Below are 21,804 nucleotides of genomic sequence, written 5' to 3' on the forward strand. Positions count from 1 at the left end.
TATAGTGGTCCCTAAACTGTAGCCCTCCAGATCTTGCAAAACTACAACTCCTAGCATGCTCAAACAACTGTTTGCTGTCAGGGCATGCTGGGAATTGTAGTTTTGCAACAGCTGGAGGTCCACAGTTTGGAGATCACTTTGCAGTGTTCTCTAAAACTGTAGCCCTCCAGATGTTGCAAAACTGCAAATCCCAGCATGTCCAAACAGCAATCAGCTGTCTCGGCATGCTGGGAGTTGTAGTTGCGTACCTCCAGCTATTGCATAACTACATCTCCCACCATGCCCTTTGGTGATCAGTATATGCTGGGAGTTGTAGTTTTGCAACAGCTGGAGGCACACTGGTTAGAAAATACTGAGTTAGGTAACAGAACCTAACTGAAGGTTTTCCAACCAGTGTGTCTCCAACTGTTGCAAAAGTACAACTCCCAGCATGCACGGTCTGTCAGTACATGCTGGGAGTTGTAGTTTTGAAACAGCTGGAGGTTTGCCCCCCAGGTGAACGTACAGGGTACATTCACACGGGCAGGCTTACAGTAAGTTTCCTGCTTCAAGTTTGGGCTGCGGCAAATTTTTCGCGCAGCTCAAGCTTCTAGCAAGAAACTCACCATAACCCGCCAGTGCGAATGTACCCTAAAAACACAACACTAACACCTAATAAAGAGTAAAACACTACATATACACCCCCTTACACTGTCCCCCCAATAAAAATGAAAACCGTATTGTATGGCAGTGTTTCCAAAACGGAGCCTCCAGATGTTGCAAAACAACAACTCCCAGCATTTCCGGACAGCCACTGACTGTCCAGGCATGCTGGGAGTTTAGCAACAGCTGGAGGCACCCTGTTTGGGAATCACTGGCATAGAATACCCCTATGTCCACCCCTGTGCAATCCCTAATTTAATCCTCAAATGCGCATGGCGCTCTCACTTCGGAGCCCTGTCGTATTTCAAGGAAACAGTTTAGGGCCACATATGGGGTATCTCCGTACTCGGGAGAAATTGCACTACAAATTTTGGGGGGCTTTTTCTCCTTTTACCCCTTATGAAAAGGAAAAGTTGGGGCTACACCAGCTTGTTAGTGTAAAAAAATTTACACTAACATGCCGGTGTTGCCCTTTACTTTTTATTTTCACAAGCGTTAAAAGGAAAAAAAGACCCCCAAAATTTGTAACACAATTTCTCCTGAGTACAGAAATACCCCATATGTGGGCGTAAAATGCTCTGCGGGCGCACAACATGGCTCAGGAGTGAGAGCGCACCATGTACATTTGAGGTCTAAATTGGTGATTTGCACAGGGGTGGCAGATTTTACAGCGGTTCTGACATAAACCCCCCCCAAAAAAATACCCACATGTGACCCAATTTTGGAAACTACACCCCTCACGGAATGTAATAAGCGGTACAGTGAGCATTTACGCCCCACAGGTGTCTGACAGATTTTTGGAACAGTGGTCCGTGAAAATGTAAAATTTTATTTTTCATTTGCACAGCCCACTGTTCCAAAGATCTGTCAAACGCCAGTGGGGTGTAAATACTCACTGCACCCCTTATAAAATTCTGTGAGGGGTGTAGTTTCCAAAATAGGGTCACATGTGGGGGGGTTCCACTGTTCTGGCACCACGGGGGGCTTTGTAAACGCACATGGTCCCTGACTTCCATTCCAAACAATTTTTTTCCCAAAAGCTCAATGGCGCTCCTTCTCTTCTGAGCATTGTAGTGCGCCAGCAGAGCACTTGACGTCCACACATGGGGTATTTCCATACTCAGAAGAGATGGGGTTACAAATTTTGGGGGGTCTTTTCTGCTATTAACCCTTGCAAAAATGTGAAATTTGGGGGGAAACACACATTTTTGTGAAAATCTTTTATTTTATTTTTATTTTTTTTTAACATATGCAAAAGTCGTGAAACCCCTGTGGGGTGTTAAGGCTCACTTTATTCCTTGTTACGTTCCTCAAGGGGTCTAGTTTCCAAATTGGTATGGCATGTGTTTTTTTTTTTTTTTTTTTTGCTGTTCTGGCACCATAGGGGCTTCCTAAATGCAACATGCCCCCCAAAAACCATTTCAGAAAAACGTACTCTCCAAAATCCCCTTGTCGCTCCTTCGCTTCTGAGCCCTCTACTGCGCTCCCCGAACAATTTACATAGACATATGAGGTATGTCCTTACTCGAGAGAAATTGGGCTACAAATATAAGTATACATTTTCTCCTTTTACCCCTTGTAAAAATAAAAAAATTGGGTCTACAAGAACATGCGAGTGTAAAAAATGAAGATTGTGAATTTTCTCCTTCACTTTGCTGCTTTTCCTGTGAAACACCTAAAGGGTTAAAATGCTGACTGAATGTCATTTTGAATACTTTGGGGGGTGCAGTTTTTATAATGGGGTCATTTGTGGTGTATTTCTAATATGAAGACCCTTCAAATCCACTTCAAACCTGAACTGGTCCCTGAAAAATATTGAGTTTGAAAATTTTGTGAAAATTGGAAAATTGCTGCTGAACTTTGAAGCCCTCTGGTGTCTTCCAAAAGTAAAAACTCGTCAATTTTATGATGCAAACATAAAGTAGACATATTGTATATGTGAATCAAATTTTTTTTTATTTGGAATATCCATTTTCCTTACAAGCAGAGAGCTTCAAAGTTAGAAAAATGCAAATTTTTCAAATTTTTCATAAAATTTTGGGATTTTTCACCAAGAAAGGATGCAAGATACCATAAAATTTTACCACTATGTTAAAGTAGAATATGTCACGAAAAAACAATCTCTGAATCAGAATGATAACTAAAAGCATTCCAGAGTTATTAATGTTTAAAGTGACAGTGGTCAGATGTGCAAAAAACGCTCTGGTCCTGAGGTGTAAAATGGCCTGGTCCTTAAAGGGTTAAAGGGGTATTCCAGACAAAACCTTTTTTTTTTATATATCAACTGGCTCCGGAAAGTTAAACAGATTTGTAAATTACTTCTATTAAAAAATCTTAATCCTTGCAATAGTTATTAACTTCTGAAGTTTTCTGTCTAACTGCTCAATGATGATGTCAGGTCCCGGGAGCTGTGCATGATGGGAGAATATCCCCATAGGAACTGCATAGCTCCCGGGACGTGAGTCATCAGAGAGCAGTTAGACAGAAAACAACAACTTAACTTCAGAAGCTAATAACTATTGGAAGGATTAAGATTTTTTAATAGAAGTAATTTACAAATCTGTTTAACTTTCCGGACTCAGTTGATATATAAAAAAAAGTTTTGGCCTGGAATACCCCTTTAATAAGGGGTGCAGTGAGTATTTACACCCCACTGGCGTTTGACACATCTTTGGAACAGTGGGCTGTGCAAATAAAAAAAATTACATTTTTCATTTTCACGGACCACTGTTCCAAAAATCTGACACCTGTGGGGCGTAAATGCTCACTGTACCCCTTATTACATTACGTGAGGGGTGTAGTTTCCAAAATGCGGTCACATGTGGTGGGGGGTCCATTGTTCTGGCACTATGGGGGCTTTGTAAACACACGTGGCCTTCAATTCTGGACAAATTTTCTCTTCAAAAGCCCAATGGCGCTCCTTCTCTTCTGAGCATTGTAGTTCTCCCGCAGAGCACTTTACATCCACATATGGGGTATGTACTTACTCAGAAGAAATGGGGTTACAAATTTTGGGGGGCTTTTTTCCTATTTTCCCTTGTGAAAATGAATATTTTTGGGTAACACCAGCTTTTTAGTGAAATTTTTAATTTTTTTTCATTTTTCCATCCAACTTTGAGGAATTTTCATTAAACACCTTTGGGGTGTTAAGGCGCACTATACCCCTTGTTACGTTCCGTGAGGTGTTTAGTTTTCAAAATGGGGTCACATGTGGGTGTATTTTTTTTTTTTTTTTTTTTGCGTTTATGTCAGAACCGCTGTAAAATCAGCCACCCCTGTGCAAATCACCAATTTAGGCCTCAAATGTACATTATGCACTCTCACTCCTGAGCCTTGTTGTGCTCCCGCAGAGCATTTTACGCCCATATGGGGTATTTCTATACTCAGGAGAAATTGCGTTACAAATTTTGGGGGTCTTTTTTTCCTTTTAACGCTTGTGAAAATAAAAAGTATGGGGCAACACCAGCATGTTAGTGTAACATTTTTTATGTTTTTTACACTAACAAGCTGGTGTAGCCCCCAAATTTTCCTTTTCATAAGGGGTAAAAGGAGAAAAAGCCCCCCAAAATTTGTAGTGCAATTTCTCCCGAGTACGGAGAGACCCCATATGTGGCCCTAAACTGTTTCCTTGAAATACGACAGGGCTCCGAAGTGAGAGCGCCATGCGCATTTGAGGACTACATTGGGGATTGCATAGGGGTATTCTATGCCAGTGATTCCCAAACAGGGTGCCTCCAGCTGTTGCTAAATTTCCAGCATGCCTGGACAGTCGGTGGCTGTCCAGAAATGCTGGGAGTTGTTGTTTTGCAACAGCTGGAGGCTCCATTTTGGAACCACTGCCGTACAATATGTTTTTCATTTTTATTGGGGGCACAGTGTAAGGGGGTCTATATGTAGTGTTTTACCCTTTATTATGTGGTAGTGTAGTGTCTTTAGGGTACATTCGCACTGGCGTGTTACGGTGAGTTTCCCCCTAGGAGTCTGTGCTGCAGCGAAAAATTTGCCGCAGCCCAAACTTGAAGCAGAAAACTTACTGTAAACCTGCCTGTGTGAATGTACCCTGTTCGTTCACATGGGGGGGGCAAACCTCCAGTTCTGTTACCTAACTCTCAATTTTCCAACCAGTGTGCCTCCAGCTGTTGCAAAACTACAACTCCCAGCATGTACTGATCGCCGAAGGGCATGCTGGAAGATGTAGTTATGCAACAGCTGGAGGTACGCAACTATAACTCCTAGCATGCCGAGACAGCTGTTTGGGCATGCTGGGATTTGCAGTTTTGCAACATCTGGAGGGCCACAGTGATCTCCAAACTGTGGCCCTCCAGATGTTGCAAAACTACAAATCCCAGTATGCCCAGACAGCGAACAGCTGTGTGGGCATGCTAGTAGTTGTAGTTTTGCAAGATCTGGAGGTATACAGTTTAGAGACCACTGTATAGTGGTCTCAAACTGTAGCCCTCCAGCTGTTGCAAAACTACATATTCCAGCATGCCCAAACAGCTGTCTGGGCATGCTGGGAGTTGTAGTTTTGCAACATCTGGAGGGCTACAGTTAGAGACCACTGTATAGTGGTCTCAAACTGTACCCTCCAGATGTTGCTAGGCAACTCACTGGCTTCCATAGGATCCAGCCGCATGACATCGTCACCCGCCGATCTCCGTCGTTCCGGCGCCCGGTCCTCTGTCGTTTCCCCGTTCTGCCCCGCCTATTGTGGGTGGGCAGGACTGGGGAAAATGAAAGTTAACCCCCCCTGCCCCCGATCTGCTATTGGTCGTCGCTTCTGGGGACCAATAGCAGGGATAGGAGGGGTGGCACCTTCAGGGGGATCGTAGGTGTCTTAGGCAACCGCGATCCCCCTTATATTCCGGGTCACCATAGACCCAGAATCGCGCAAGTGTGAATTCACTTGCGATTTGCCGTGATCCCCGACATGGGGGGGGGGGGGGGGTCTGCTGACCCCCCCCCTGGGCGTTTGCATGGGGTGCCTGCTTAATGATTTCAGCAGGCATCCCGGTCCGATCCGCGCGCGGCAGGGGCCGGAATTCTCCATGACGTCAAGGATCCTTAAGTACCAGGGTGTTATGTCGTACACGTACGTCAAGGGTCCTTAAAGGGTTAGGTGCAATAGATCAACACTCACATAGGGGGAGGTTTATCAAAACATGTCAAGAGGAAAAGCTGATCATAACAACCAATCAGATCGCTTCTTTCTTTTTTTAACAAGGCCTCTGCAAAATGAAAGAAGGGATCTGATTGGTTGCTTTTGGCAACTGGGCAACTTTTCCTTTGCACAGGTTTTGATAAATCTCCCCCTATGTGAGAGTTGCTCTATTGCACTTAAAGGGGTAGTCCGGTGGAAAACCCTCTCCTTCTCTGGACAGTTCCCGACATGGACAGAGGTGTCAGCAGAGAGCACTGTGGTCAGACAGAAAAGAACTGTACAACTTCCTCTGGATCATACAGCAGCTAAGTACTGGAGGGATTAACATTTTAGATAGAAGTAATTTACAAATCTGTTTAACTTTTTTGGCTCCACAAGAGTATCCCTTTAATGGCATATATGGAAACATGGCACTTGCAGGAGCATTACAGCTTTTCACAATACTGATCACCTGGGATCTGTTAGATCGGACTTCCATGGTCCATGTTTGTCACACACAGCTCATGTAAGTATCCACTGTACTCAGTGGTCCATTCAGTGAAGCTTAGTACAGTATTAGTTATTAGAGATGAGTGAACTTACAGTAAATTCGATTCGTCACAAACTTCTCGGCTCGGCAGTTGATGACTTATCCTGCATAAATTAGTTCAGCTTTCAGGTGCTCCGGTGGCTGGAAAAGGTGGATACAGTCCTAGGAAAGAGTCTCCAGCCACCGGAGCACCTGAAAGCTGAACTAATTTATGCAGGATAAGTCATCAACTGCTGAGCCGAGAAGTTTGTGACAAATCGAATTTACTGTAAGTTTGCTCATTTCTATTAGTGATTCATGGTGAAGTTAAACACCTGTATGTAATTTATTAAACATATGAAAGTTAACATTTCTTATATATATCCGGTTTAATGTTTCTAGACCATTTTACTTGCTGGTTTATTACTACTTTTCTCCATAACACATTCACTGACATGTTGATTTGTGGCCATTTTGCTCTTTAGTCCAGTCCAGAGATTGGTTGGATCTGGGAGGTAGGACAGCGGATCTGGCAGAGAGATTTCCCAGGAATCTATTCTTCAATAGCTGCCCATCAGTGGACTGAAAACATACAGCCTATCATGGAGGCTGTCCGAGGTAAGGAAACGTTGGAACATAGTTATCAGTAAATCTGTCCACAGTTCTGTCGCACAGTCTTTAATTTAACAATGGGGTCTATTTCTGTATAATTGTACCCTAATATTATTTGGTGTCAAATTAATCTAACAATCATGTTTACAGGGTCACAGAGTTTTCAAAAAATATTTGACCTGTCCTAGGGACATGTCAGAGGTTTTGATCTGTGGGATCCCAACCGATTACTAGAACGAGGCGGGAGAACACTGCACCAATTGCATTCTCTCCCGGCTCATAAGGTAGCTCTGTGGGACTGTCGTAGGTCGCATGCACAAAGAGCAGCACTCTCCTGCATGCTTCTCCCTGCTAGTTCTAGGGTAGTCGGGTCTTACCACTCAATTAGTCAAAACTTTTGACTTTAAAGGGAAAAAAAACTGTACTTTTTAATTCTGTGCATATATATTTGACTTTGCATTTATGGCATTTGCCAGCAGAGGGAGACAAAGTCCATATATTGCTGCTTAGTCTTTACAAATAGTTGCAGCACAAGTACAGTACTGCCTTTTGTGATTAATATTAAAGCATTTCAGTTCTTCCAGCTTTTTGTGAAAAATACCTTTTCCCCCCCCTTTTGTTAGATACAACACGGCAGCGTGCATTTAACCTGGTATCACAAGCGTACACGTCAATTTCAGCTGATGATTTTGCAGCTTTTGTTGGACTTCCTGTGGAAGAGGCTGTTAAAGGTGAGTTCTGTAGCAATAACTCTAGTTATGTTCTTTAATATAAGGTAGCCTGCAACATATCCTATGGGGAAGATACATTTACATGGCTCACAGTAAATGTACTCACTACGGGAGAGATTTATCAAAACCTGTGCCTATAGCAACCAATCAGTTTTCGTTTAATTTTTAAAAAGACCTCTACAAATTGAAAGAGGCGATCTGCACAGATTTTGATAAATCTCCCCCTACCTGCTTGTACCAAGATGTTCTCTTCCATTATGCATATAAGAGTGGTTAGGTACAGCCTTCATTTAGCTATCACTTGGGAATTTCCTGCCAGACTAAATCCATAGACGGCAATGTCTGCAGAGTGTATACCACCAAAAGATTGAACAAGTTTATTCTTTTCAAGGAAAATAACTAAGCATTTGGGTGGCTCACACTATAATATTATATATTATACCCTTAGTGCCAAATAGTAATACAAGCAAGAAAAAACTGGAACCAGACCTCAAGGTGTAGAACACAATGTGACTCCAAGTCAATGACACTTCTGTGAAATCACACTGTCCACTCAGGAAGCAACACTGATTGACAATCAATTGCACATGCTGTTGTGCAAATGGAACAGACAACAGGTGGAAATTATAGGCAATTAGAAAGACACCCTCAATAAAGGAGTGGTTCTGCAGGTGGTGCCCACAGACCACTTCTCAGTTCCTATGCTTCCTGACTGATGTTTTGGTCACTTTTGAAAGCTGGCGGTGCTTTCACTCTAGTGGTAGCATGAGACGGAGTCTACAACCCATACAAGTGGCTCAGGTAGTGCAGCTCATCCAGGATGGCACATCAATGCGAGCTGTGGCGAGAAGTTTTGCAGTGCTGGTCAGCGTAGTGTCCAGAGCATGGAGGAGCTACCAGGAGACAGGCCAGTACATCAGGAGACGTGGAGGAGGCCACAACAACCCAGCAGCAGGACCGCTACCTCCACCTTTGTGCAAGGAGGAGCACTGCCAAGGCCATGCAAAATGACCTCCAGCAGGCCACAAATGTGCATGTGTCCACTCAAACGGTCAGAAACAGACTCCATGAGGGTGGTGTTGGGGCCCGATGTCCACAGGTGGGCGTTCGTTATGCTTACAGCCCAACACCGTGCAGGATGTTTGGCATTTGCCAGAGAACACAAAGATTGGCAAATTCGCCACTGGTGCCCTGTGCTCTTCACAGATTAAAGCAGGTGCACACGGAGCACATGTGACACTTGTGAGAGAGTCTGGAGATGCCGTGGAGAACATTCTGCTGCCTGCAACATCCTCCAGCATGACCGGTTTGGCGATGGGTCAGTAATGGTGTGGGGTAGCATTTCTTTGGGGGGCCGAACAGCCCTCCATGTGCTTGGCAGAGATAGCCTGACTGCCATTAGGTACCGAGATGAGATCCTCAGACCCCTTGTGAGACCATATGCTGGTGCAGTTGGCCCTGGGTTCCTCCTAATGCAAGACAATGCTAGACCTCATGTGGCTGGAGTGTGTCAGCAGTTCCTGCAAGAGGAAGGCATTGATGCTATGGACTGGCCCGCCTGTTCCCCAGACCTGAATCCAATTGAGCACATCTGGGACATCATGTCTCGCTCCATCCACCAACGCCACGTTGCACCACAGACTGTCCAGGAGTTGGCAGATGCTTTAGTCCAGGTCTGGGAGGACATCCCTCAGGAGACCATCCGCCACCTCATCAGGAGCATGCCCAGGCATTGTAGGGAGGTCATAGGGGCACGTGGAGGCCACACACACTACCGAGCCTCATTGTGACTTGTTTTAAGGACATTACATCATAGTTGGATCAGCCTGTAGTGTGGTTTTCCACTTTCATTTTGAGTGTGACTCCATATCCAAACCTCCATGGGTTGATAAATTTGATTTCCATTGATAATTTTTGTGTGATTTTGTTGTCAGCACATTCAACTATGTGAAGACGAAAGTATTTCATACGATTAGTTCATTCATTCAGATGTAGGATGTGTCATCTTAGTGTTCCCTTTATTTTTTTTGAGCAGTGTATATAATAAATTGATTGAAGACTGGAGATACAGCTGGTTTTACAATTAAACAAAAACTTTATTACAAATACTGTACTGACATCTGAGCAGGGCCCTTGCTACAGATTCAGTAATGGAATAAAAATATATATTAAAATACGCTAGAATGACAATTTACTATAAAAGTTCTATTTAAAATGTTAGGGTATTAGGATACTGTATATATGTATCATAGAATATTGTGCCGACCTCGTGCTGTGAAAGTAGTTTAGGCGCATATCACATCAGTGGTACCCAAGTCGGGGGTTGCAGTGCTTACCAGAATAGTCATATAGCATATTAAAAAAGTATTTAGCAGTAATGTAGCTTATAACAATGGCCAGACGTGTTTTGAGGGCTCCTCTTTTTTCAGTGGCTAGGTATGAAAAAGGGGGGACCCCCGAAACGCGTTTGGCCATTGTTATAAGTTACATTACCGCTTAATACTTTTTAAATATTCTATATGACTATTCTGGCAAGCGCTGCAACCCCCTGACTTGGATACCACAGTGAGGTGTGATATGCGCCTAAACTACTTTCACATCACGAGGATGCCGCTACAGAGTGCTCCAAGTAGCTCCCAGGAGTAGTTCACATCATCTGTCATTGGAACTTTATCCCGACATCGAGCCAGACGCAGTTCCCTGCCACCCGACAAGCAAGAGAGCCGGCGTCCTGCTGCAGTTTCGTTTGGAAGGCAAGTCCTACTGTACCATCTTACAACATCTAGAACACTGGTGACATCTATCTAAAAGGCAGAGTGCATCCCGTGCCAAGCCTGTGTCTAGATTCACATCGTACCATTTTATACTAGGATATATCAAGGACGTGCTAAGACTGTTAAGCTACATCCTTGCAATATACACAGTGTTTACAACGCAGCCTGTTGGACATTTTATCCTGTGAAGGCTACACAATATTCTATGATACGTACAGTCATGGCTGTAAATGTTGACACCCCTGAAGTATTTCTCACAGAAAAGGATTGCAGTAACACATGTTTTGCTATACACATGTTTATTCCCTTTGTGTGCATTGGAACTAAACCAAAAAAGGGGAAAAAAAGCAAATTAAACATAATGTCACACCAAACTCCAAAAATGGGATGGGTAAAATTATTGGCACCCTTAACTTAGTATTTGGGTTCACACCCTTTGGAAAAAAATAACTGAAGTCAGTTGCTTCCTATAACCATCAATAAGCTTCTTACACCTCTCAGTCGGAATGTTGGACCACTCTTCCTTTGCAAACTGCTCCAGGTCTCTCTTATTGGAAGGTGCCTTTTCCCAACAGCAATTTTAAGATCTCTTCACAGGTGTTCAATGGGATTTAGATCTGGACTCATTGCTGCCACTTCAGAACTCTCCAGCGCTTTGTTGCCATCCATTTCTGGGTGCTTTTTGACATATGTTTGGAGTCATTGTCCTGCTGGAAGACCCAAGATCTCCGACGCAAACCCAGCTTTCTGACACTGGGCTGTACAGTGCGACCCAAAATCCATTGGTAATCCTCAGATTTCATGATACCTTGCACACATTCAAAGCACCCAGTGCCAGAGGCAGCAAAACAACCCCAAAACATCATTGAACCTCCACCATATTTCACTGTAGGCACTGTGTTCTTTTCTTTGTAGGCCTCATTCCATTTTTGGTAAACAGTAGAATGATGTGCTTTACCAAAAATCTCTATCTTGGTCTCATCTGTCCACAAGACGTTTTCCCAGAAGGATTTTATCTTACTCAAGTTCATTTTGGCAAAATGTAGTCTTGCTTTTTTATGTCTCTGTGTCAGCAGTGGGGTCCTCCTGGGTCTCTTGCCATAGCGTTTCATTTAAATGTCGAAGGATAGTTTGCGCTGACACTGATGCTCCCTGAGCCAACAGGACAGCTTGAATATATTTGGAACTTGTTTGGGGCTGCTTATCCACCATCCGGACTATCCTGCGTTGACACCTTTCAGCAATTTTTCTCTTTCGTCCACTACCTGGGAGATAAGCTACAGTGCCATGGGTTGCAAACTTCTTGATAATGTTGCGCACTGCGGACAAAGGCAAATCTAGATCTCTGGAGATGAACTTGTAACCTTGAGATTATTTGTCCACCATTTTGGTTCTCAAGTCCTCAGACAGTTCCCTTCTCCTCTTTCTGTTGTCCATGCTTAGTGTGGCACACACAAACACACAATGCAAAGACTAAGTGAACTTCTCTCCTTTTTATCTGCTTTCAGGTGTGATTTTTATATTGCCCACCCCTTTTACTTGCCCCAGGTGAGTTTAAAGGAGAATCACATGCTTGAAACAATCTAAGTTATCCACAATTTTGAAAGTGTGCCAATAATTTTCTCCAGACCATTTTTGGAGTTTGGTGTGACATTATGTCCAATTTGCTTTTTTCCCTCAATTTTTTGGTTTAGTTCCAATACACACAAAGGGAATAAACATGTGTATAGGAAAACATGTGTTACTGCAATCCTTTTCTGTGAGAAATACTTAATTTTCTTGAAAAATTTCAGGGGTGCCAACATTTACGTCCATGAGTGTATATAAAGTATCCTAACACCCTAACATTTTAAGAAAGGACTTTTATAGTAAATTGTCATTCTAGCGTATTTTAATATATATTTTTGTTTCATTACTGAATCTTTAGCAAGGGCCCTGCTCAGATGTCAGTACAGTGTATGTAATACATTTTTTATTTGTAAAACCAGCTGTATCTCCAGTAATCAGTCAATTTATTAAATCTACACCTTGAGGTCTGGTCCCAGTTTTTCTTGCTTGTAAGTTTCTTTTGGCGGCGGAATTTCTGCGGCACATCTGCGCTGAAATTCCGTAGTGTGAACCAGGTTTTAAAGATTAAAATTAGTTTCTGCCTGCCTGAAAATAACATTAGGAGCAATGTAATACGTATATAACATACTAACCCACAACTAAAAATAAAAAAAACACTTAAAAAAAAATAAAAAAAAGTATTTTTTTATTATTATTATTATTATTATTATTATAAGGCTTAGGTTTTGTTTGCTATTAATGCTGTAATTTGTTAAAGGAGTACTCTGGCGCGCACTTTTTTCCTTTTTATCCCGTCCAGGCTGCAAAATACAAGAAAACGCACTTTCTCTTACCTGCCAACGAGCCCCCGGAGCTCCGGTATACTCCGGTACAGGTGTTCGGTCCCCGGGCTGTATTCTTCTTACTTCCTGTTAGCCCGGCACGTCACACGGAGCTTCAGCCTATCACCGGCCGAGGCGGGACATCACTGCAGCTGGTGATAGGCTGAAGCTCCGTGTGACGTACCGGGCTAACAGGAAGTAAGAAGAATACAGCCCGGGGACCGAACACCTGTACTGGAGCTCCGGGGGCTCGTTGGCAGGTAAGAGAAAGTGTGTTTTCTTTTATTTTGCAGCCCGGACGGGATAAAAGGAAAAAAGTGCGCGCCGGAGTACTCCTTTGATGGACTGGGGGCACCAACACAGTCATTGCATAGAGGTGGATGGTGTCCTGAACAGGCTCCTGTTACTTGCACTAGATGGAAGCCAAATGTATAAGTGGTAAGAAGAAAATCCTTTACTGCTATATTACACTGATTTTCTATTACATGCTGCAATATCAGACAGGGCTGTACAAAGAATCACTGGATCGTTTGTGTGGCCCTTCTGTCATTCTCCTATTACACAGGGCGATTTGCACCCGACAAAAGACAATGATGTGATCAGCTGATGGACGCTTATCACTGGCACTATTACGCAGCATGGTTGGCTTGCTCTGCTGATCATAGGGCCCTTAGTCACCCTGATGACTGATTTCTCCAGCCCTGTCTGTGTTGCAAAAACTGTTATGACTGTTGCAAAACTACAACTCCCAGCATGCCCGGACAGCCTTTGGCTGTCCGGGCATGCTGGTAGTTGTAGTTTTGCAACAGCTGGAGACACACTGCTTGGGAACCTCTGCTCTAGACTGTTACCTCAACACTGGTCTGATGTGTCGTAGCACTGGAGCAGGATAATGGGTTCCTTCCTCACTGTACTGATGGCCCGAGGTTTAGCCCAGATATTAGAACAGTTTGTTTGACCTTTTAACAACTGCAACACTCTGGTTATCTGAATTTATTTCCGTAGTACCACAGGGGTACAGTCTCCAATAGGTTTACATTAACCAAATCAAGTGCATATAGCCAAAGCTTCTATGTTACAATCTTGTCTGTTTTTCTTTCTGCGGTTTCCTCTGACAGGCGTTGTAGAGCAGGGTTGGCAAGCGGATTCCGCCACACGTATGGTAATGCCCAAGAAGCCTGGTAAGTGACAGTTTCATTTGCAGGATCTATTACCTTTTTCGTATTAGATGACATTAAACTTTAAAGGGGTATGCCACTTAAAAAATAAAAATAAAAAATAAAAATGTTTTCAAGAATTGGTGCCAGAAAGTTAAACAGATATGTAAATTACTTCTATTTAAAAAATCGTAATCCTTCCAGTACTTATCATCTACTGTATGCTCCACATGAAGTTCTTTTCTTTTTTAATTTCTTTTCTGTCTGACCACAGTGCTTTCTGCTGCCACCTCTGTCCATGTCAGGAACTGTCCAGAGCAGGAGAGGTTTGCTATGGGGATTTGCTTGTATTCTGGACAGTTCCTAAAATGGACAGAGGTGTCAGCAGAGAGCACTATGGTCAGACAGAATGGAAATTCAAAAAGAGAAAATAAATGCCTCTGGTGTATACAGCAGCTTAGAAGTACTTGACTGATTAAGATTTTTAAATAGACGTAATTTACAAATCTGTTTAAAGGGTACCTCTCATCAAATAAACTTTTGATATATATTAGATTAATGAATGTTGAATAACTTTCCAATAGCATGTTAATGAAAAATATGCTTTTTTCTATTGTATTTTTCCTGATCAGTCCTGTCAACAAGCATTTCTGACTCATGCTGGAGTCCTAAACACTCAGAGCTGCCAGCCTGCTGTGTTCACAGCCAAACAGGCTGTGAACAAAGCAGGCTGGCAGCTCGTAGTATTTAGGACTCCAGCATGAGTCTGAAATGCTTGCTGCCAGGACTGGTAGGGAGACCCCTAGTGGTCATTTCTTCAAAGTGGAAAATTAAATAGAAAGAAGCATATTTTTTAATAACATGCAATTGTAAAGTTATTCTGCATACATTAATCTATAATATATCAAAAGTTTTTTTTGATGAGAGGTACCCTTTAACTTTCTGGCACTAGTTGATTTAAAAAAAAAAAAAAAAAAAAAAATTTTCCAGTGGAGTACCCCTTTTAAAACTGATCCCATAGATCGGTGGTCTTCAACCTGCGGACCTCCAGATGTTTCAAAACTACAACTCCCAGCATGCCCGGACAGCCGATGGCTGTCCGGGCATGCTGGGAGTTGTAGTTTTGAAACATCTGGAGGTCCGCAGGTTGATGACCACCGATCTATGGGATCAGTTTTAAAAGGGGTACTCCACTGGAAAACTTTTTTTTCACAGTTTGTGATTTGATTTGTAACATTTGTTACGCATCCCACAATTCCCATCGTTGCCGATTCTCGCTTTTCCCTTGACTGCCTGCTTTGTGTAGTTAATAAAATCTTGGCAGACTGCTTTTATTTTAAAGAAAGGCATCTGCTCTCACAGTCACGAGGATTGAGGTTACATCCGCTACACCCTCCTAATTTCTATCCGTTCCTAAAAATAAAACCCCCTTTTCTCTTACTTCTCTGCCTTTAATTAATTATTTATTTATTGTTTTGCCTGAACATCTGGTTATAAGATGCTGCAGGTCTGGTGGAGGGTGGGTGATCTGCATGGTAACACAGTGTACATTTTGGGTAGAAGGTCAGTGACGGTTTGTTCTGCTTTCCACACAGATTCGGCTCCCCTGTCTCTGATCCCCAATGAGCAGCAGCTGGCTAGACTCACTGACTACGTGGCTTTCCTGGAGAACTAGCGCTCCCTCCCAGCCTGACATCAAGAATGCACAGAAACAAGACGGGACAGGGATTCTCCCAACTTCGTGGCCTGTTCTTCTGAATCCTTGCACTTTGCCATCTTTATACTCTTTACAAGCCAGGCAAATCTCAGCTGGGACTGAAAGAGTTTGAGAGAGATGGGTGCAGGCACCAACAGGCTGGCATACATTTTGGCTGGTGTGGCAAGTAACCATTTTACTGCCAGAAAGGCTTTGGTCTTGTGCATAATAACCTATAGCAGGTTGTTCTGGCGTAAAATAGTTTGAGAAGTTATTGACTGTGTTTCATTTTGATGTGAGTTAATAGATTTTGTTGCCTGTTTAGTTTAGGACTCTGCCTCAGAGATGGCTCCATGAGACATCCTCGTTTTGCTCTTTATGTGACTTTTTTTTTATTTTACATTTCCCCAGTCTTGCTAGTAGTGGAACATGTGAGCCACTCCTTTCTTCTAGTAACTGCAGACATACGGAATGCCTCCTAAGCCGTGTTCACTGGGGATTCTTGAACAGTCAGAAGATGCCATCCCAAAACTAGTAATCCCATGAAGCCACCTGTCAGAATCTAAAGTCATTCTACATTTGTATGAAAGGTGAACTAGAAAATCTGCAGAGGCAGTACAATGACACATTGTAACCACCTACGATTTCTGTTGATAAGATGGTCTACACCCGGCTTTTAAAGGGGCACTCAACTAGAAAACACTTTTATTTTAAAAGAAAGTGAAACAGATTTGTAATGATTTCTGTTAAAAAAAAAATCTTAATCCTTCTAGTACTTATCAGTTTCTCTATGCTCCACAGGAAGTTCTTTTCTTTTTGTAATTTCCTTTGTCTGACCACAGTGTTTTCTGCTGACATCTCTGTCCATTTTAGGAACTGTCCAGAGTTGGAGCAAATCCCCATAGCAAATCTCTCCTGCTCTGGACAGCTCCTAAAAAGGACAGAGGTGGCAGCAGAGAGCACTGTGGTCAGACAGAAAGGAAATTCAAAAAGAAGAGAACTTCCTGTGGATTATACAGCAGATGATAAGTACTGGAAGGATTAAGATTCTTTTAAAAAGTAATTTACAAATCTGTTTCACTTTCTGGCACCAGTTCATTTAAAAAAAAAAAATTCTAGTGGATTACCCCTTTTAAGGGCGTCATCATTGTAGAGCTGGTGCTTTAGAAATGGGTTACAATCAACCGAAGACCTATGTCCTGGGTCATCCACAGAGCTGTATATTATATTAACAGTTGGGTTGGGTGACTGATACCTCCAGATGCTGCATGGTTATCTTGTAGCCTAATATTAAAGTCTCTTAAAGAAGACCATTAAATATGTTTACTACACACGTGTAATTGTGCCTCGTCTTTTCTTTGCAGTATATTCTCTCTCTGTGATCAGTGCGACTGTGTAGTGTGTGTGTGTGTGTGTGTGTGTGTATATATATATATGTATATATATATATATATATATATATTTATATTATATAATTTTTTTTTTTTTTAAATAACACCAGCTTTTACTGATCCAAGACCTATTTGTGCGGTGATTTTTTGGATTTGATAGAGAGCTATAGAGAGAGATAGATAGAGAATGAATAGCAGCACACAAAAATTTTGAAAAAAAGTGCATTATTCCAGTACAAAAATCAGGAGAGCAACGTCTCCACGGCCTCTAGCCGCCATTATCAAGCCCCTTGATAATGGCGGCGAGAAGCTGCGGAAACGTTGCTCTCCTGATTTTTGCACTGGAATAATGCAATAAATCCATGTTTTTTTTCACAATTTGTGTGTGCTGCTATTCTCTGGAATACTAATGCAAGTAGAGCCCTAACCCAGGCACCCGTATAGTGTGCACCTACTGCAGTCTAATAAGAAGGTTGTGCTGCTTCTCTTGGTATTTATTTATATAGATATAAAGAGATTATTTTGTAACTTTTATGGAGTGTATGTTATTTACATTTTAATATTCAAATGGGCACAGCTGTTTAAAAAAAATGATATATAATTTCTATCTCTATTAGTAGAGATCTATCAAAAGCTTTGATCAGTTGGGGTCTGAACACTTCTGAGACTGAGAAGTTACTATAGAAAATCTATACCGGTGTTTCCCAACCAGGGTGCCTCCAGCTGTTGCAAAGCTACAACTCCCAGCATGCCCAGACAGCCAGAGGCTGTCTGGGCATGCTGGGAGTTGTAGTTTTGCAACAGCTGGTGGCACCCTGTTGGGAAACACTGCTCTATACAGTCACACTGAGCAAGCTAAGAGAATCAGTAGGACAAGTTGGGAGGAGTGCACACTAGCGCTTTCCCTCCCAGCTCTGTGTCATGTGACCGTGACAGTCTCACAATGTACGGCAATGGGACAATCTCTGTTACGTAGACACAGACCAGGGAGAGCAGCAAATGTCTGCTTATGCTCATTCTAGTGATCGGGACTTTCTAGAAATTCCTAACGTCAAAACACTGATCACATTATCTTGCTTACTTGAGCCAACTTAAGATATTAGATGTACACTCACTGGCCACTTTATTAGGTACATCTGTTCAATTGATTAACACAAAAAGTTGATCAGCCAATCACATGACAGCAACTCAATGCATTTAGGCATGTAGACATAGTAAAGACAACTTGTTGAAGTTCATACCAAGCAGCATAAAGGGGATTTAAGTGATTTTGTACATGGCATGGTTGTTGGCGCTGGCATGTTGATGTACTTGCATTTTTAAAAGCAACCATCTCTAGGGTTTACAGAGAATGGTGTAAAAAAGAGAAAATATCAAGTGACAACCAAGGTATCAAACTCATAATCATGACCATAAATAAGTTCATTGTACTCCAATGGCCTCCGCAGTCACTAAATCTCAATCCACTAGAGGGAAGAGTCGCATCATGGATGTGCAGCCAAAATCTGCAGCAACTACGTGATCCCATCATGTCCATATTAACCAAAAACTCTGAGGAAGGTTTCCAGCACCTTGTAGAAAGTATGCCATGAAGAATGAAGGTAATACTAGCAGGGTGTACCTAATAAAGTGGTCAGAGAGTATATTTTCTGCTATTCCAAGAATGGGATTGAATCACAGCACGTGGACTTATTTGGATATCATCTACCCTATTCTAAGTAATGTGAATATTTCTCGGTCGCTCTTCATTGGGGACACCGAACTGATGGGTATATGCTCCTGCCACTAGGAGGCGCTGACACTAGGAAAAAGAAAAGTCGGCTCCTCCCTGGCAGGATATACGCGCCCTCCTGCAGTGAGGTAACCAGTTTTTTCTAGTGTCACTTAGGAGGTGGACACACAGGTCTGGAGCTCCAGATCTGGTCTTTTTAAGTATTTTCTAGTTAGGGCTGTTTAGTTAGATTCTTTACTCCTTTTTATTTCCTTTTTCAGGCGGGGCGACAGGAGCATGGCGCTGCCTTTTTCCCCATATCCTCCATAAGGGGCACGGGACATTGATGGATGCACCGTCAACCCCTTCTCGCCAACGGCCAGCGCTTGGAGGTTATACCCTGGGTCCAGGTTCCCCACTGCCCCTGCTTGCACCGCTATCTGTAGCCTTGTATGACGCAGCGTGGCCATAAGCTGGTTGAATACGCCTGAGGTGAGTATAAGAAGCTGGCGTCTGCAGATGACTAGGTACCCCCCCCCCCCCTTCCTCTCCTCAAAAGAAAGGAGTCTTGGTCTTTTATTGGGGTCTTTATATGTGGGGGCTGTGTTTTTTCTGTACTGAGGGCAGCTGCCGGCACCTACAGCGGCTCCCTCCAGCGGGTGTGAGGGGAATATGACTACTCATCTCTGGCCCCTCCCCCCCCCCCCCCCCCCCCCCCCCTAACAGGGGACTCGGTCTTTTATCTTGGGCATTTTTTGTGTGGGGCCTTTTTCTCCGTACACTGAGGGCAGCCGCCGGCCCCTTGCAGCGGCTCCCTCAAGCGTGTTTGGGGAAATTATGGTTACTGTGCGCTGGGTGCGGGGGTCAGGCAGCACAGGACTCCACCTTACTTCTCCTCGTGCCCGCGCCTCATCTTTCACTTCATAGCGGGGTATCTCCCGCGGCCGGTCTCCTTCTCTTAGCGGAGCTTGGCTCCGCCCCTTCATCGGCGGGTCGGCGGCGCTCTATAGCAGAGCGGCTCCGCCGACCTCAATGAGCTGCGGCCCTGCGGGAAACCCCCGCCACCCGCCCGTTCCCTCATTGCTCACTTAGCAGTGAGCGGGCTAGCAGGTGGAGTTTAGCTCCGCCCCTTCCTCGGGCGGGTCGGCGGCGCTCTATAGCAGAGCAGCTCCGCCAACGTCCATGATCAGCGGGCCTGCGAGAACCCTGCTCCACCCGGCCTGTTTCCCTACTTATCCCCTGAGCAGTGAGCGGTTTAGCAGGCGTTTCAAGCGCAATGCTCCGGGGGCAGCCACATTATAGAGTGTCTGAGAGACGCCTACCGTCTCGCACACTCTTCAGTGTAAAGAAAAAAAAATGAATAAAATAGAATTTTTAACCTGTTGCCAGGGGTTCTTGCTCCCCCTTGTGGAAGTATCACGCTACTACAGCTTTAGTTGGCCATGTGTGAGCTGCTTCTATTTTTTCATGCAGCCTGGAGACGGCGTTTGCCGCTCTCTTGTGGCCAAAATTGGGATTGCACCTAAACTTCGCTTATGGATTGGCCGGTTGGCGAATTTTGCAGACCTGGAGTCTGCATTCAGGGCTGTTATCCTTGTTCAATCACCATGGTTGGAGACCTTATATATGCTTCCGTGAGCTCCTTATGGTATCCCTCTGGCACCCCTGTTTCTCCTTGGTTGCCACCGTCGGGGTGCAAACTTGCACTGCCGTAGCAGGTTGTAATACCAGGGATGTGTGGTCCCTTGAAACCTATCTGAGCTATATCCAACATGTCCTGACAGCCACTCCGGTCGCCTTGGGGTTTTTTCTTATCTGTCATGTCTGCCGGCCACCCATCCTGGGGTGTTCTTAGCATACTATTGCTCCCCTCTCCACAGGCTATGCATCTAGTGCTCCGGATCCTCTCACTCAGTGCTAGGTTCCGGGGCAATATCCCTGTGTGGACAGGGTTTACAACCTCGTGTCCGTGGGTACCTCTCTGCTGGTGCGAGGTGTCCGAAGGCAGAACCTTCTTTACTGGGAACCATACCAGTCAGTCAGACAGGGGTCTGCATGGTCTTCTCTGCCACCTGACATCCACCCGTCCCACTTCACTCGATTCCAGTACCTAACTGATGTGCGAGGTGTCCGATGACATGTCTAGTTTCTGCTCCGGACCTATACCAGTAAGCCAGACAGTGCTCTGCATGGTTTCCTCTGCCTTGCCCCACGGCTCACGGTGGTTGTGTCTGTGGCTGCAGTTCCGATACCCCACTGTTGGGTGCGGTATATGGAGAATTGACCCGATGCGTCTTCAGGAACCATACCAGTATCCAGTCAGTGGTCTGCACAGTATCCTCTGTCTCTCATCACGGCTGATGTATCTGTGGCGGCAGTTCCGATACCCCACTGCTGGGTGCAGTATATGGAGAACTGATTCAATGTGTCTTCAGGACCCATACCAGTAAGCCAGACAGTGGTCTGCATGGTTTACTTTGCCGTCTGTCACCTGTTTTACAACTGATGTATCTCTGCCTGCAGTTCCGCTAAACCCCCCCCCCCCCCCCCCGCCGCTGGGTGGGGTATGTGGAGAACTGCCCTGATGTGCCTTAAGGATTCTAAGGTTCGCTATCTCCTACGGACCCATCCAGGAAGCCAGACAGTAGTCTGCATGGTTTCCTTCATTGCCTGTCACGCAATTCACGGCTGACGCATCTATGACTGGAGTTCTGGTTCCTCACTGCTGAGTGAGTTGCCGATGTTATGATTAGTTGTTTTCTGTGGCTCACTGCCTGTAAGCCAGACAGAGGTCTGCATGGCTGCCTACACAGTCTGTCATACCTCAAACGGCTGCGGTGTCCGCGTGTGGAGTTCCAGTCTCTTCCTACTGGGCAAGGTACAGATGGGACGCATGGCTGTCTTCTGTGCGTCCATGCCAGTAGGCCAGACAGTGGTCTGCATGGTTGCCTACACCACCGGTCATACACCATAGTGCTGATGTATCTGCACCCGGGATTTTAGTTCCTTGCTAATGAGCGAGGTGCCGATG

At 44.1% G+C, this 21,804-nt stretch overlaps 1 protein-coding gene across 2 annotated transcripts in view; it reads left to right on the top strand.

Moving 5' to 3' along the window:
• The window catches only part of COPS8 (COP9 signalosome subunit 8), a 31,975-nt gene extending 14,969 nt beyond the window's left edge, over positions 1-17,006 (top strand). For both annotated transcript variants that reach the window (XM_056534989.1, XM_056534988.1), the window contains exons 4-7: positions 6,797-6,929; positions 7,547-7,654; positions 13,937-13,999; positions 15,571-17,006. In XM_056534989.1, coding sequence (XP_056390964.1) covers positions 6,797-6,929; positions 7,547-7,654; positions 13,937-13,999; positions 15,571-15,650 — 384 coding nt within the window. In that variant the 3' untranslated portion in view covers positions 15,651-17,006. The remainder of the gene's footprint in view (positions 1-6,796; positions 6,930-7,546; positions 7,655-13,936; positions 14,000-15,570) is intronic.
• Positions 17,007-21,804: the final 4,798 nt, after the last annotated feature.

This window comes from Hyla sarda, chromosome 8, assembly GCF_029499605.1.
Source record: "Hyla sarda isolate aHylSar1 chromosome 8, aHylSar1.hap1, whole genome shotgun sequence".
Lineage (NCBI taxonomy): Eukaryota > Metazoa > Chordata > Amphibia > Anura > Hylidae > Hyla > Hyla sarda.